Source organism: Stegostoma tigrinum, chromosome 24 (assembly GCF_030684315.1).
Source record: "Stegostoma tigrinum isolate sSteTig4 chromosome 24, sSteTig4.hap1, whole genome shotgun sequence".
Taxonomy (NCBI): Eukaryota; Metazoa; Chordata; class Chondrichthyes; order Orectolobiformes; family Stegostomatidae; genus Stegostoma; species Stegostoma tigrinum.
The window spans coordinates 32,631,380-32,647,375 of NC_081377.1; the positions used below are offsets into that span (position 1 = coordinate 32,631,380).

Here is a 15,996-nt window from a genome sequence, read left to right on the forward strand (position 1 = left end):
TGCAATAATTGGTGTAGGATCAGAATTTAATTTCAACAACTGTAATGACTTGTTAATTAATCCCTTTGATCTTTGTTGGTGCGATGGTTCTGCATTTCCAAAAGGCCATTCGTCACCAATGACCTTGGATAACAAATGTCAGCAGGCTATTTCACCATGGAAAGCAGCACAACTGAGCAAAATGGCAATCCCACCAGTAATTTCAATGGTCCAACCCTGCTCACAAAGAACTTGAAAATGTACACTCATCCGTTTATTTCAGCATCTGGTCCAGTAACGGATTTGTTGCGAATTATTCTTTGCATGTAGCATTTAATGAACATTCTCCAATGACTTGGATGAGTGACTTGTTTAGCCCACATGCTTTTCTAAATTGTTCTATTGTTGTCAACCAGGTAATCATGAGCAAGTGGAACAACCTGTTTAATACTCCCCTTCTAAAAACCAACACAGAGTCCAGAACCAGCATGCAACACATATACTGGGCGTCCTGTGTGAAGTGTCCCCTTTCACTCCAGATACATTACATGTACATTAGTAGCTCTTGTTCAAGTAGTTAATCTGTGTCAGGCTCTTTTCTCATTGTGCATAGCCAAGCTTAAGCATTCAAATTCTAAACATATACATAAAAGACTGTCTTGATTTGCACTTGGAACACTCATGTTTTCCAAAGTACATGTCTACAAACTGCAAAAATGAACGAAAACCTCCACAGCTCTTACCAAGATTTAATGTACATTTATTCTTAACACGTGGAACATATAGTATAAAGATTTCATACTGAATAAATGATATTCATTAAGCCAAAGGAAAAAGGAGGAATTTACATCAAGTTTTAGCTACATTGTCTGAAATACAAATATGCAGATTTCATAGCACTGAAAAATCTCAAGTTGTGTTTCTTCATCATTTTTTGAGCTTCAACTGAACCTAAACTTTTTTCCACACCTTGATTATAAAGGAAAAACGTGATCTGTTGCTCTCCTTGAACTAGAGCACAACTTTATACATACAGAAACTTGTACATTACCCTCGCAGGATATGGCCGATGGAAATAAAAGCTATCGTCACTTCTCGCTTGACCATGTCATGAAAATTGTAAACCTCATTCTACGAGAGAAGGAAAAAAAACAACCAACTCTGAGGGTATGTGCATTGTACAACTTCTATATACAATCACAGCTCAGGGGCTGAGGCTGCAGTTTAAAACCAGTCAAGAAGTGAAAGAGGACAGTCCATACAATCAAGGGGAGGTCAGGGTGTTGTAGATACACACATGATACTTTAAAGGGGGAAAAAGCCTTTTTCACGTTTACTGTAAACTAAAAAGTTTTAAAACTACAGTTTGCTGCCAAACCAGCATTTCTCAATGTGAAACATTGCTTACAGCTGGTTGAAGGTTACATACGTCTAGGGTCTAATGCACAGGCTGTCTCCTGCATGGCATACACATAGCTTCCGATGAGCCACCTTCCAGTGGTTAAGTTATAATTCAGAGTACAGCACTGAACCACAAAGATTTCCCAAGTCACTTAGCTTCCAAAATTTACCATAAAAACCTTGAAGCAGGGCCCTCCAGGAATGAGGCAGTCTCCCAAACTCACTGTAAACGAGACAGCAACTTTGGTTAAAAAATTTCAGACTTTTACACAGGCAGCAAACATTCATTGTTTCTTTTTCCTCTGGTACTTGATCAAAATGACTACAATATCCTTCCATTGTTAAGAGTGGGTGGGGGCAGATTTTGGGAACAGAGGTGGTTTTTGCATAAATAAAGACAGAAACAGTCGATTTAAAGATCTCCACTCACGCACACACACGGTAAGGTTCCCACGGCTGTCATGACTGGCCTATCATGAAGAGTACATCACAAATTACATTTGTAACCAGAGAGTTCAGGAGGGGCGATACAGAGATATCTAGCAGTCGCGCCTCATGCAATGTGAACTCAGAGTGGTTTTCTTCTACTTTCGCCATTGCCAGCAGGGCCTTAGCTGCCCGGCGCATCATGTCCATACTTGTTGGCTCAATAGGTGCAGTCTGCAAGTGCATGAGGCTGGGCTGACTCTGCTGGAGCTGAGTGGCAGCAAGGCTATCCTCCAAAAAACCCAGAAGGTTACTGATGCTTCCCTTTCGAACTGCAATTGCTCGGGCAGCCAGGCTATCTCCTTGTGCCAAGTTTGCCAACAGCACCACACACATTTCACGACACACCTGGCTTTTCCGTTCCCCAATGAGTCGGACCAATATCCCATAAAGTTTCTCCAGGCGGCTAAAAGGTGGTGTTGCCAGGATCAGGTCTACATTACTGTCCTGGATACTGAGTTTACACAAGCTCTCTAGGACAAGTCTCTGGGGAGAGAGCATTACGTTGGGACCTAGCGTTGGGAAAGGGTCCTGGGCTTCTGCTGCAGGACACACAGCCCAGTGCAACAATCCATCCAGAATTGGCAAGCAGATACTCTCTGGATACAGAGACAGGTCCAGCTGCCCAGAAATGTTGGCCAATGTGACAAGAGTGTTTTCCCGTAATACTTCTAAACAATCCCACCACCACTCATCACTATCACAGCTCACGCCTTCATCCTCCTCATCCTCCTTTTCATATGTTAACGGTGCCTGTTTCCGTTCAGGATGTTCATGGTGCTGCAGGATCAGCTTGCCTAAGATGAGCAATAAGCCAGGGTGCTTTGACATCTCTGCATCATTCCCAGGCACAAAAGACAAACTGCGGACGATATTCGATATACAGATGCACCGCTTTGCTAAAGAGTCCTGCCAGTCTGCCATCATACATAACGGTACCTCATCCCTGCTGCAAGGCTCATCCTCAAGAATTTTGATATTTTTATGACTTTGTGCCTGATGAATAGCAAAAGGAAATTTGCTGCTCTCCATGTTCCCTTCTACTGAGCCATTTACAGCTTCCTTGTTCAATGAGCCAGGCCTAGCTGACAGAACATCATCCATGGTTGCAGTTATGCTTTTCTCAGGCCCCTCAACCATTGCTGTTGTCTCAGTTTCACCCTCTGCTGTCACTTTTTTACTCTCGACAGTGCGCCTTTTCACAGATCCTGCATGGGGGGTTGTTCGTTTTCGTGGCAGTACCTGCGTCTTACCCTCAAAGTGTGTTTGGATGTGTTCTGTAGTGTCACCTCCCCCAATCTGCCAGTGTAGCAATCCACTGTCGAATTCCTGCACCCTGCCCAACTTATCTGAACGATCCACCACAAATTGGTCACTCTTTCTAACTATTTTTACGGGAAGTCTATCAAACTTGCTGATGTGCTTAGGATTTTCCTCTGTACTCTCAATGGCACTGGTATCCTCAGTCATATTAGCTGCCATTTCTTCCTCACTTATAATGTACTCGTCTTCCTCCTCCTCAAACTCTGACTGCAGTTTTAATTTTCCAAACCGCTCTGGATCCAGCAGTGTCTTTTGGCCAGGGTCCCCGATCTCATATTCTTTCAGAATTCCAAATATCTCAATTAAGCATCGCCTGAAATACTCCACCAGAAGCTCCAAGAATCCAGGTAACTGCGGAAAGATAAAACAGAGGCAAAGGATTGATCAAACACAGGTTAGTACGTTTAAGCATAAACCAGTGAAAGTTAAATAGAATCCAGTATAATAGAATATAAAATTCCAGTCTTGTGCCCATTTACTCAAATCCTGGAACAATTAAACTGCAGAGGTAAAACTGCATTTCACTTATGCACCAATTCTCAGCACCTGCAGCATAAAAAAATCTGGAAGTATGGATGTCTGATTTGAGGTCCAAGGGAGATGGACATCAACAGTCCTGAACTGGCACCATTACAAAGCCATAAGTTAGTACAGAATAAATAGGGTGCATTTGCTGACAACAGTACATTCACATCATGCACTGCTTAAACTCTCATGTGCATTTCAACTGGTTTGTGGAGCAAGATCCAAGGAGCAAGCCTCCCCACCCCAAGTCACACAACCACCCAAGCCCATGTGATGAAGCCCCTTTCAAATTCACGCTGCTTCTTTGCACATACACAGTGCAGCCCTTTCACATGGTCTTATCGACACTGAGTGGTGATGTAATCAGTCTGGGATTGTGCAGACACATGTTTCAAAACTACTCGCATGAGCAGGCATAAATAGTCAATGCCTAGAAATGTTAATTTAATTGCTTTAGAAATTCTTCTTATAATCTTAGCAATTTCCTCTCCCTTTCTGAAGCTGATCTGTATTAGTATTCAAATTTATTGGCAATTCTTCAACCAAGTGGCTTCTAATCATGCAAACCCTGATGAGAATGATCACTGAATCATATGGTACTGAAGACCACTCGGTCCATCTCATTGGATCCATACTGAACCTAGGAAGAACCACCCAATTGGCACCACTTCTCCACTGTTCTCTTGAAATCCCTCTCCCCACCCTCTGTTTTCAGGTCTCTTTCCAAGCCTTTTTGTTTTAAAAGGTTACTACTGTATCTACTTGTCCCATGCTTTCTGGAAGTGCAACTAAAATTCTCAGCGTTGCTCTGATTCTTATGTAAATTGTTTGAACTCATGTCCTCTACTTACTGGTCCTTCTGCTACTGGAAACGGTCATTCCCAATTACTTTATCAACATTTTCACAACTTCATGTCTGTACCAAATCAACCTTGAACTTCTGTACTAAGAACCACTCGATTTTGACTCTCTGCAAATCCAAGCCCTTTATTCCTAGCACTATTCTAGTTAAACCCATCTTCACCTCCTCAGAGGCACTGGTGTTCTTGAAACATGGCACCCAAAACTGAAATTACTTCAGCAGGGGTCTAAACAGCAATTACATTTTAAAAATTAACAAAACTTCCAAGCTTTATGCATGTCTACTTTATAAAGCCAGAATCTCATCTATAGCTTTCTCAACTTACTTTCAAATTTAACCTCCAGAAACACTACAGAAGAGTTGGCATTAACACAGACTTAAATGGATTGCCCTGTGCTGTCAATTCAATGTTACCGGTTTTCCCATTGAATAAATGGAACAAACCAATCTAAATCGAAGTTAATTTACTAATCCTCTTTCCTCCCATTAAGAAGGTACAATCTGACCTGCAGAATGCATCAAAAGAAACCAACTACAGATCATGGCTCATTACCCCCTCCTGTACACATTTCTCCACTGTTTGCTTTTCAGCAAATGTGTGTTCTATTATGACACAATGTTTTAGGCAGCCAGCCACAGCATCAGTCTTGATTACATCTAGTCAACGTCAGCCTCCGGGAAGCCCATTCTGGTCGGCCATAATTAGAATTAGCTCATAACTGATATTCAGTTGGCAGGCAACAGCTGTCTTGCAACACAAATAAAATAGGCAGCTTTGTGAATGACTGCTGAATGAAGTGCTTGTGAACATGCTAAAGGGCCAGAGCTGAAGGAGTCCAAACCAAAGGTCTGTGAGGAATCAATGAAGACAAATGCCCCACTTAATTCCGGTGTCAATATCAAAAAAGGCACTGTAGAACTTAATTTCACCCATCCTTCATTATCATTATTTTCTTTTAAAATGATCATTTGGTAGTTTGAGCCCAGAACACAACCATTATTGAACTTTTAATAGCCAAAAAGAAAATTGTTATGAATGATGCAACCAAGAATATAAAGGAGGGTACACCTGGATTTACCGCCCTTTCAAATTAAACTTCAAATTGCATTTCCGTACAGATGGCCCAATCCACATTAGTAAATAAATCCCCTTTGTTGCTTCCTTCCACATCTGACAGAAATTCCAATGCATCATCTTCATGTGGGAGTTACACTGACCAAGACTGGTACTTGTGTTGTTCCAATGCATTTCTGATCATGTCTCACTGCAGCTCACATATTTCACTAAATTAAGGAGACGCTATGGCCAAGAAAGGGCATGATTTTAAGTTATGTTAAATGTAAACAGTTGAAAAGGACCAAATTTCTTCACATACATTTCAGGTCTCCTCTTCTCCAAACATTTGATGAGAAAAGCAGCAAGAATGACTAACAGGAGCTTAAATAATTGTAAGCACACACAAGCTGCTATGCCTCACAGTAGTTTGCACACTTGCATAGCTACAGGTTCCAACCAATGTACAAGTCCAACAGCAGCTTGATGTCTGGACCATAAGCAATCAGCTGAATCACCACTGCACTAAGTTTATTCTATTCAGATAGTTATCAGAAAGTGGCACTCTCAAAAAAGATTGTTTCTTTTTAAAAAAAAACTGTGCAAAAGCCAAACTCTGGTCAATCTTCAATCCCAAATGCTGCCTTGAGTGATCAGATTGTATTCCACTTTGCAAGTTTTGTTCATTGTTACTCACCTGAGAGAGTGTGAAGGTGGCTACACTGCTATCATCGTACAGTAAAATATTAATGGTATCCAAGGCCCAGGTACTTTCAGCCAGGAGGCCGGATTTAAGGGACATCATCACCCGCCAAGCCTCTGGGGTGCCTGGGAATGAAACACAAGAATGTTCTTTTAACCATAATCCAGGGACAATTTATCACATTCACAACTTATTATACTATATTTTCAATCTTTCTCCTCCCTCACTCTAAGAAATACAACTGGATGTTCTTTTTATTTTATAAAGACCTTTTCCCCACCTCAGTTCAAATACATTGCCTATTTTATTTCTATTACAACTTTTTTAAAAAATTGTCATTGACAAGGTTTGCCACACACTATTCATCACCTTTCAACTATGCCTCAGTTGGTAGCACTCAGGCCTCTAAATCCCAAGGCTGTTGGTCAAGGCCCACTCAAGGACTTTTGCGCTAATGTCCAGGCTGACATTCCAGTGCAGCACTGTCAGAGGTGCCATCTTTCAGATTAGACTTTAACTCCTTCCTTTCCATGTGGACTCAAAGATCCCACGGAGATAGCTCAACAAACTGCAGTGGTGATACTGCCACTACCTGAGCTAAAATTATGCCATCAATAGCAACAAAATACATGTCTAGTCACCACTACATTGATATATGAGAGAGTTTTTGTTGTGCTATTTCCTACATTAGAATAGGTTGATCACACCTCAAAAAGTAGGTTATTGAAATTGCTAAAGGTAGTCTTTTCCCCAAAGAAATCATCTCAAACTCCAGTGTCTTATCCTATAAGCTGCACCACAGTTTGAAATCTAAGTCTGACGTGAACACGACTACTCAAATTACATTTTCTATACGCTACACCATATTCAGCCTTCTTAAAAAAAGTAGCGAGTGTGTTTATCTGGTCAAATGAGTAGTGCTGCTAATAGAATGTGGTCCTAGCTGCTGCCCATCGGCCTACAATTTGAAACTAGCGTGGGGATCCACTGGATCAATCTTGCTTATGTTGGGTCTTCAAAACAAAGTCGTCCCACTCACTTGCTCTTTACAATGGACTCTGTTTCCAGCTTACTCCACACTTGCCATTTTTCCTAAAATATCAAAACACACAAGTGTCCTGTGAACAGAGATAAAATTCTAATGGTATCTTGAACTTGTTTGTTTACTTTATGTGCAAGTCAATGGCCAAGCTTCCCACAGCAGCAATTGATCTGGTCAGTTTGCTGTTTTAATCTTATTTCTGGAGAACAATCCAGACCTATGAAGAATGCAAAGTAGTAGGCCACTCAACTTTTCAAGCCTGGTCTGCCATTCGATAAGATCATGGCTAAAATGATTTTTAACTTCAGCTCTATATTCCTTATATCCCCATGGTAATCAAGAATCTGCCTCTGCCTCAAAAATATTGAGATTCTGCATCTTCTGTTCTGAAGGAAATTCCAAAAGACACAATCCAGAGAAAAAATGTTTCCTCATCTGTCTTAAATTGGCGATCCTTTCAACTGTAACCCTCATTCTAGATTGTCTCAAGAGGAAACATCCTTTCTAGTCACTCAGTCAAATCCCCTCAGGATCTCTTATGTTTAATCAAGTCACCTCTGACTCTTCACCCACAGTGAATGCCTCAATGGAGGTGAATCATACAAAACATTCAGCCACATCTTTACAAACTTACAACAAAGGTCATGCAGGCACACCAATGTCACAGCAACATCACCAATGAATAAACAATTGCACTAAAAGCAGCAAAATGCAGAACACAGTTAATTCATTAAACACTTAAAAGCATTTCAGAGAGAAACAGAAAATAAAAATCTGACCAGTAATAACTCATTACTTGCACAAAATACTATTCCCAGAATATACAACCAGATAGATCTCTCTACTTAGGGCTGCTTATGCAACTAACATTTCTTTTCATCCACTTTGCTGTTTTTGTTTGAAGTCATCATTCCATGTTTGTCAACCAGAGTATTTGTAATCAAAACTATCCTCACTACCTTTCAATTTATACATCTAAAGCAATCCACAAAATCACCCACTTTTTCTAATGCAGATCAGGAAAATTCTAGGGTACCGCATAGAGAAAGGTCAGCCCAGGTCACCAACAGCGATGATTATAAGGCACCAATTGAAAATCTATTATTCAAATATCCAGCACCAAGCTCAGAAATCCTTTTAATTAGTACAAAAATACTTCCATTAAATTTCTGTCCAAACCAGGTGGACTTGAACAGGTTGGAAATTTTGTACCAAGGGAAAATATCAATTTCTGGACCATTTTCAGGGATTCATGCTGAAAGACATTTCAGATCTCTGCTGACTCAAACATCATTAGAATAACTTATTGCATGTGGAACCAGAAAAGGCGTTCTTCCACACGCCCCTGACAAAGGGGCAAGACTGCACACAGCATTCCTACCAAAGCTTCACTTTGAAAAGCACAGATAGAGCAAGTTGCTAACCAGTGGTGTTCTATACAGCAGCTTAGGTCTGGAGTGTTTAATGTTTACCTGAAATGCCTAAACACAGTCTCTAACATCATCCCAGGTGTCAAATTCTGGCAGTGCTCTAAAGAAATGACTGACTAAATGTACTTATTAACAGACCACACAAATTCCACTCAATTTAGACATAGATCAGTACTGTTAAACTCCCAGTTTAATGCTCTGAGCTCTTTGAATAGTAATTATCAAAACATGACAATTATCACTACTTACCAATATCCTTAGTGGTGAGCCTCCGCCGAGATTTCAGGACTGGTTGAGATGCTTCTACTGAACCAGGAGGAAAAGTGATGTCTCGTCTCATTAGTGGTGGCTGCGTAGACGGTACTGAAATGTGAGATGCAGGAATCGGGGGTCCAACCTTTTGCATCTTCATGCTTGAATGCAGAAATGGTGATTTATTGGGTGAGGTACGGTTCTCCAATGGTCGTGGCATGGGAGCTGGGCTAGAGACCTGGGAAAGATGGTTTGGCACTGATGGAGGAGTTTGGTAGTTGGACTGGGATGACCTTGTAATTGGGGGAAGAGGAGTAGAGGGGGTGAATGATGGTTGGCGTTGGTTAACATGGGAAGCCCACTGTCCTTCATGATTCATTCTCTGATCAGGTCCCATCATCTCTTCAGAACGATTCATGCTGTGAAATCCTGAAGCTTGTGGTGGCGCACCAGGACCTTGCCGATTTGGGTAAGTGTAAGCCATGTCATTTCGTCCTGGCCACACAGTACCTTGCGGTCCTTCAGGGGGAGACTGTAATGGGCCCATCATCTGTGGGGGCACAGGCTGCTGCGAGGCTGAGCCAGGGGGGCCTTGCATTCTCTCTCTACCATACTGAAAAGGAAACTGATTCTGCACTGGCCGACGATCAGAACCAGGATAAGCATTGCCGTACTGGTTATACAGATCTTGCTGAGATTGCTGGGCTGTGTAGGGCATCCCATACATTTCACCTTCATGCCGCTTAGCTGGAGGTCCATACGACCCATCCATTTGGCGTTTGAAGTTCTGACAAAAATAAGGAAGATTCTCAGAATTCTTAAACTCCTACAAATGGAAAAGAGTAAGGGTGACACTAAAACAAAACTTAGGCAGCTAAGGCAGTTGACAGCAGGACACGATGTTCAAGAAAGCAGACGGGTCACTATTTTAGGAGATTGAGGAAATTAGAGGTGGTAATGTGGTAAAATGGGGGAAGGGAGAGAATCAAAAATTAGGCTGACAATTTAAAGAAAAATCACATTGCTTGGCGAGGTTAAAAAGTCACAGTACAGGTGAACATCATTTAGTGCAAGCGGAGTTTAGAAGACCAAGTCTACAGACAACGTAGGAGGGCTGGTCAAGAAAGGATAGAATAATCTAAAACAGGTAATAAACAAAAAGGTTTTAGCGAGCAAGCTGAGCTGTGTCAAGTCTGGCGACATTAGGGGCAGAAACACCGGGTCAGATTTTGAGGAGAGGCAATCACTTGCAGATTGTCACTGCACTCCTTCATTCTTCCAGAACAAGGCAGCACTGCATTTCTAACAGGGGAATTCAATCATGGTTCGTTAAGAAATGTGGAGGTACTCAGCCATTCTGACAAGTCTGGGGAAGGGGAACCATATCATTTTTCCATAGGTTTGGAGGTGGGAGGGCGGGGGGAATTGGAAATCGAAAAATTCAGGCCAAGCAGTCAAAGAGAAGGCACAGATTTGATCAGAAATACATCTCTGGTGTTCTCAATATACAAGTCAAACCTGCTGTGCTTTTGCACAATGTCGCAAGGTAAATTAGTAGCTGAAGATAGAGTCAGTGGGCCAAAAATTAAACCCTTGAACACCAGAAATAACAAGCTTCAGTGGGAGAAGCCATCCCCATAAATCTTTGGTTACAGTTCAATAACTGAAAACGGAAACTGTGAACAAGTGTCCCAATTTCAATTCTGGAAGACTTGGGTTCAACTTGAAAACTCTGTCCCTTTGTTTTAGTCTTCGAGTTTCTCTGTAATTGCCCATCAAATCCTTTTAGCATTTGAAATACTTCAATCCGATCAGATTTTAACCTCACACAAACAGGCAAAATACTGCAGATGTTCAAAATGTGAAATGACCTTCCAGAACAATTTTGAAAGGGTTAACATTGAAATGAAGAAATTGGACTCAAAACGTTATTGGTTTCTCTCTCCACAGACACTTCCAGACTTCATGAGTTTCCTCTAGCATTTTGTTTGTTTCAGATTTCAACCTCTCAAAATCATGAAAAACAAGCCAGCCACGTGCACCCTAGCCTCAGAACTTATACTTGAAACATCGATATCATGAAGAAAAAAGCTGCGTATGCTGGAAATGTGAAGCACATCATGTAAGGGAAAACGTTCTGTGTTTTTTGCTGATGAACGCTGGTAATGCCAGCCCGATTAGCACATTGCTGTCTATCCCTAATTGCCCCAAGAAAGTGGTGACAAGCTGCCTTCTTTAACTGTTGCAGTGCATGTGGTGTCAGTACACCCAGAATGCTGCTAGAAAGGAAACTGACCCAGAAACAAAGGAACAGCAATATAGTTCCAAAGCCGAATGGTGTGTGACTTGGAAGGAATTTTACAGGCATTAGCATTTCCACGCAGTTTCAGCTCATTTCCTTCTAGGTGTTAGCACCTGCGGGTTTGGAAAATTCTGCTAAGGGGCCGTAGGGAGTTCCTGCAATGCTTCATGCATATGATAATACTGTGCATCAACAGTGGACAGAATAAATATTGAAGGTGGTGGATGGGCTGTCAATCACTTGTTTTACGTCGCCTTCGGATGTTAAAGCACTTCAGAATGGACAAGCAGGTGGAATAAAAAAGACCTACATTTGACAAAAATCCAGCATAGCTGCATTAATGTAGTGACTAGTTTTCCAATTTCAGGTTCTTGTTATCCCACCCAGCCTGGCTCTGTTAGTCTGATTGCATCCAGATCCTAAAAAATTCTCCATTCTTACTCAAGAAAATTTCCTGCTCTCAACATTTAAGGGTTAGCACTTGAATACATAAACGTTGTAAACAATTCTATTCAGCTGTTTCATCAAATGTCTATTTTTAAAAGAAAACAGAAACCACTTGTTTAAGATTGTTATGTCACCACACACCGTGAAGAGGAGGCAAGTCTCTAAATATGTTATCTGCCCAATATCCTATTCCACTTACTTGCTGTTGCTGCTGTGGAAACATTCCAGGTTGCTGGTTGGAATAAGACTGTCCAGCTGGAACCCCCTGTCCAGGATACTGGTTCCCATACGGGTCATGCCTAATATTGTGGAAAGAAGTTGAGAGAGAGATCAAATTTAGTAGCTGCAGGAATTCAGACCCTCGAGTGAAAAACAACCCCATATGACAACCTTTGATTTGAACCATCATTAACAATTGGTGTGGAGCTTCTGGTGGATACATGCTACTGGAGAGGTACTGGTGGCTCTGCTGTGACAAAACCACAAGGAAGGAAAACACCTCTCACATAGCTTTCGAATTTTTAATGGCAAGCTGAAATTTCTTGACATGTGCACAAAGCGATTTTTTGGTTCAGCCCCCTTTCCCATGCAAACCTCAAAGTTTAGCCTGGATAGTTGGGTCAGTCTCCACTGATAAGGTCCACATTGCTTATCAACTCTGGTATTTTGTAAAATCAATCAGTCCCTAAACTACGGTTGCAGTAATATGTCAACATTGTTCCAATTCTTGGTTGTTCTCTTCCCTCATAATACACCAAATATCTATAAACTTGAATACAATCTAAAGAGATTTGTCAAAATCATCAAGTCAAGCAGAAAACATACATCTTTTGAAAAATACGTGAAAACAAGTGCCTAATGCATTTACCGTTGCTGCCCCGGATAACGGTTTGGAGAGTACATGCCGGAATCTGCATTGACTGGCACCACACTAGGCTGTGCTGACACTGGTCCCAAAGTTCCCTCTGGGCCCATCCCATGTTCAGACCTTAAAAAGAGGTGAAGGAAGAAAGAGCAAGATGAACGAAATACAGAACAGTATACACGGTGGAGATTTTATGCCAGTCACCTGACCCATGAGAAAGTTGCAGCCCACACCATGAATGAAGATGCAGTGTCCGAAGAGCTGTAATTGGAGGAAACCAGATGTAAAGTTTCACCTTACTGGACCGCAAAAGCAAAAAGCAGTTCAAGTGACTACTAGAAAAACGACACCAATATGTGGTGCATCTCAAGACTGCACCACAATAGCATGCTGAGAGAACAATGTTCATCTGGTCTCTTTTGTTCAAATTTTGGCCTTGCATATAAGCTGGGTCTAAAACGTTAGCAACTGGTAACAGAAAAGAATTAACCACATCAGGTCTTGCAACTCATGGCTGGGTTGCCACTACACTATGCCAGCCCTGCCACATCTCTCCAATCAACACAGCAAGGCACTGCCCAAGTCAAAGAGTGAACGAACCAATAGCTGGGCTCATCTGCTCAATTTTTTCCTTAAAAATAAGGAATTATACTTTCCTTACGTTCAGACATTGGCTACTCAGACATTCGGGAGACATTCCATACGCAAGCTACGTAGAAACTAAATTATAGGACTCACCATTTCCTATGTCACACATTTGAACCCTTTCAGCTTACCTCCCTACCAAATTGTTCACATTGTGTCAAACTCAAAAGAACCTAGCTTCTCCATGCAACACATTCACGCTCTTCATAACATAAACCCACATTATACATAAACTCCATAAAACATAGCTATGTAATACATCACCCATTCTACAATATAGCCCAGTACGGCAATCCTTACACTCCCCATCTAAAACACAAACATACATTCTATAATCACAATTCACATGCAGCCTTTACATATAATCTTAATAACTACACATTAACACAGTAGCCACCTTTCTAATCAATGTGCTCAGAGATCTTGTTACACGCCCCTGGAGCGGGTGGGACTTAAACCTAGCCTGAGATTCAGAGGGAATGACACTACTAATGCACCATAAGAGGCCTTCAGCCAACTTTTGTGGCTACTTGTAAAAGATAGACTACCTGCAATATCCCTACACAGCATATTGTTTCGACGTGCAGTAGCTATATCCAAATCCAGGTTCCAAAGTGCTTTATGTGTATACAGAGAACAGATAAGGAAAGCATTCTACACAGCAAACCAAAATCATTGTACAACTGTTGCCATGGGGAAACAGTACGCACAACTGTCCTTCATCTCTGCTTTTAGCCTTGGTTTTGAAGAAGCAACTTTAAACTTTTATGGAGTAACTAACCAACCTAACAGAATCCATCTCATCATATGGGCTAATTTAAATCTGGTAACTAAGTCCAGGCAGGAATTGTGTCTTGTTAAATGGGACCAAACCATTCACTCCAGCTTTAGGCATAAAAATGTGAAATTCAACACAATCCTCCAGTATTAAACAAATAAACTTATAGCCAGTGGGGTTAAGCTCATGGAAATTCCAATCCTAACAGGCAGTGTTTTAGGTTAGGCTCATTCAGATTTTTGGAATTCTATTCAGACCTACCTCCTCTCAAATCCAGATCCATATGCATATTGCTGCCGTTGCCCCATACCTGTTGCAGGAGGGCGATTGTAAGGGTCTCCCATTCCAGTATTGGGAGCAAGTCCAGGAGACATGAAAGGGTCAGCTCCAGGAGCTACTGGGAGGAAGATGAATGTCACTATGTTATGTACATACAATCTGCACCCCACACTCCTCAAATCACTAATAAGAAAACTTTTGTGCCAATAACTCACTGACTGATCAAATTATGTCAAAAGTCTATTTTGGAGCATCAGTTTTAAAACCGTTTCTACCTTTCCTCATTCCACCAAATGGATCCTTGTTGGGCTCGTATGGCATGCGGGCCATTAAATCCGTGGTGTTCATGTTGGGCGGGTATGCAGGGTTTTGAGTCACAGTGGTCCTCTTCTGGAAAGCTGGATCACTACTGTCTGCAAATGGATCCTGGACACTCACAGAGTTGCTCCTGAATTTTAACGCAACATATTAGACAGGTGAAATTTTCTGCAAGATGTCATTTCCTTCCTACTCTCACTGACAACTAAATAACATCAGAAAAGTGTGGCAGAAACATCACAAAGCAACTAGCTCTTCAAGCTGATGGTCACAGATTCTAATACCACGGGATGACACTTTCTCAATCTGTCAAACATGACTCTAATGCAGCATATAAAAATTCTACATGGCTTTTTTTTTCAATGATACAATCACCTCCATGCCTTCATTGAAGTTTCCTGCATGAATAACAGTTCTCGACCCAATCATTCAAATCCAACCAGCAAAAGACAGTTACTTGCTTAAAATTCATTTATGGGTTGAGGGTATTGGTGGCAAGGCCTGTCTTTGTTTACCACCTCTGGTTCATCTTGAACTTAGTAACTCTAAGCCATTTCAGGTGCCAATTAAGAGTCAACCACATTTCTGACAGTCAAAGGCCAGAAAGCCTAAGGTTGACCAGCTTCCTTACCTATAGGATATTACAGAATCAAAATGGGTTTTTACTACAATTTAAAATGGATTACTTAACATTTAAGCCAGCTTTTTTTAAATATAGTTTAACTTGTGAAATTCAAATTTCACCATCTGCTATGGTGAGATTTGAACCCTGGACTCATAACACAAGCCTGGACTCTGGATTATCATTAAAATGGCATTATTACAATGCCTTCCCTTTTCTTGCTGAGATAAGATAATTCTAACCTTACCACAACCAGCCTGACATCAGCAGAATTGGCAATTTGAAAGCTGATACACCTTAGACATTACAGTTCGTATTACCTGGAACCTGGCATTGGCTGAACATGGCTGTGGGGTGTTGATACAGGCGTTGGTGGTTTTATATCTCCTCCCTCTGCCATCGAGCTGCTAGTGGACTGTGGGGTCTGAGGACCTTGCAGCGAACCTGAGCCAGCTGCAAAAGGAAGAGATTACTATTTAATAGCAAAACAGTCCACAATGCTCTGAAAAATGTGTCAATACGAAAGTGCGATGTTAATTTATGGTTGAAAGAACACGGTGAGAGAACACAATGGGGAAAAGGAGAGCAAGACAGCGCGCGAGAGAGAATGCCCATGAGAGCACGACATGCAAGAGGGAAGTGAGGAACCATGGACATCATACTCTTCATTCACCACATTTCAC

General features: G+C 41.4%; 1 protein-coding gene across 2 annotated transcripts in view; it reads right to left on the minus strand.

The window, feature by feature from the left end:
- Positions 1 to 722: 722 nt before the first annotated feature.
- LOC125464965 (AT-rich interactive domain-containing protein 1A-like) overlaps positions 723 to 15,996 on the minus strand; it is a 128,335-nt gene continuing 113,061 nt past the window's right edge. The window contains exons 13-20 of one of the 2 annotated variants that reach the window (XM_048557942.2): positions 15,634 to 15,766; positions 14,649 to 14,821; positions 14,356 to 14,488; positions 12,675 to 12,794; positions 12,006 to 12,105; positions 9,055 to 9,844; positions 6,328 to 6,458; positions 723 to 3,540 (exon numbers count right to left, since the gene is read on the minus strand). In XM_048557942.2, the coding sequence (XP_048413899.1) occupies positions 1,840 to 3,540; positions 6,328 to 6,458; positions 9,055 to 9,844; positions 12,006 to 12,105; positions 12,675 to 12,794; positions 14,356 to 14,488; positions 14,649 to 14,821; positions 15,634 to 15,766 (3,281 nt within the window). In that variant the 3' untranslated portion in view covers positions 723 to 1,839. Of the gene's footprint in view, positions 3,541 to 6,327; positions 6,459 to 9,054; positions 9,845 to 12,005; positions 12,106 to 12,674; positions 12,795 to 14,355; positions 14,492 to 14,648; positions 14,822 to 15,633; positions 15,767 to 15,996 lie in introns of both variants that reach the window. The other variant, XM_048557940.2, reaches the window with a different exon arrangement.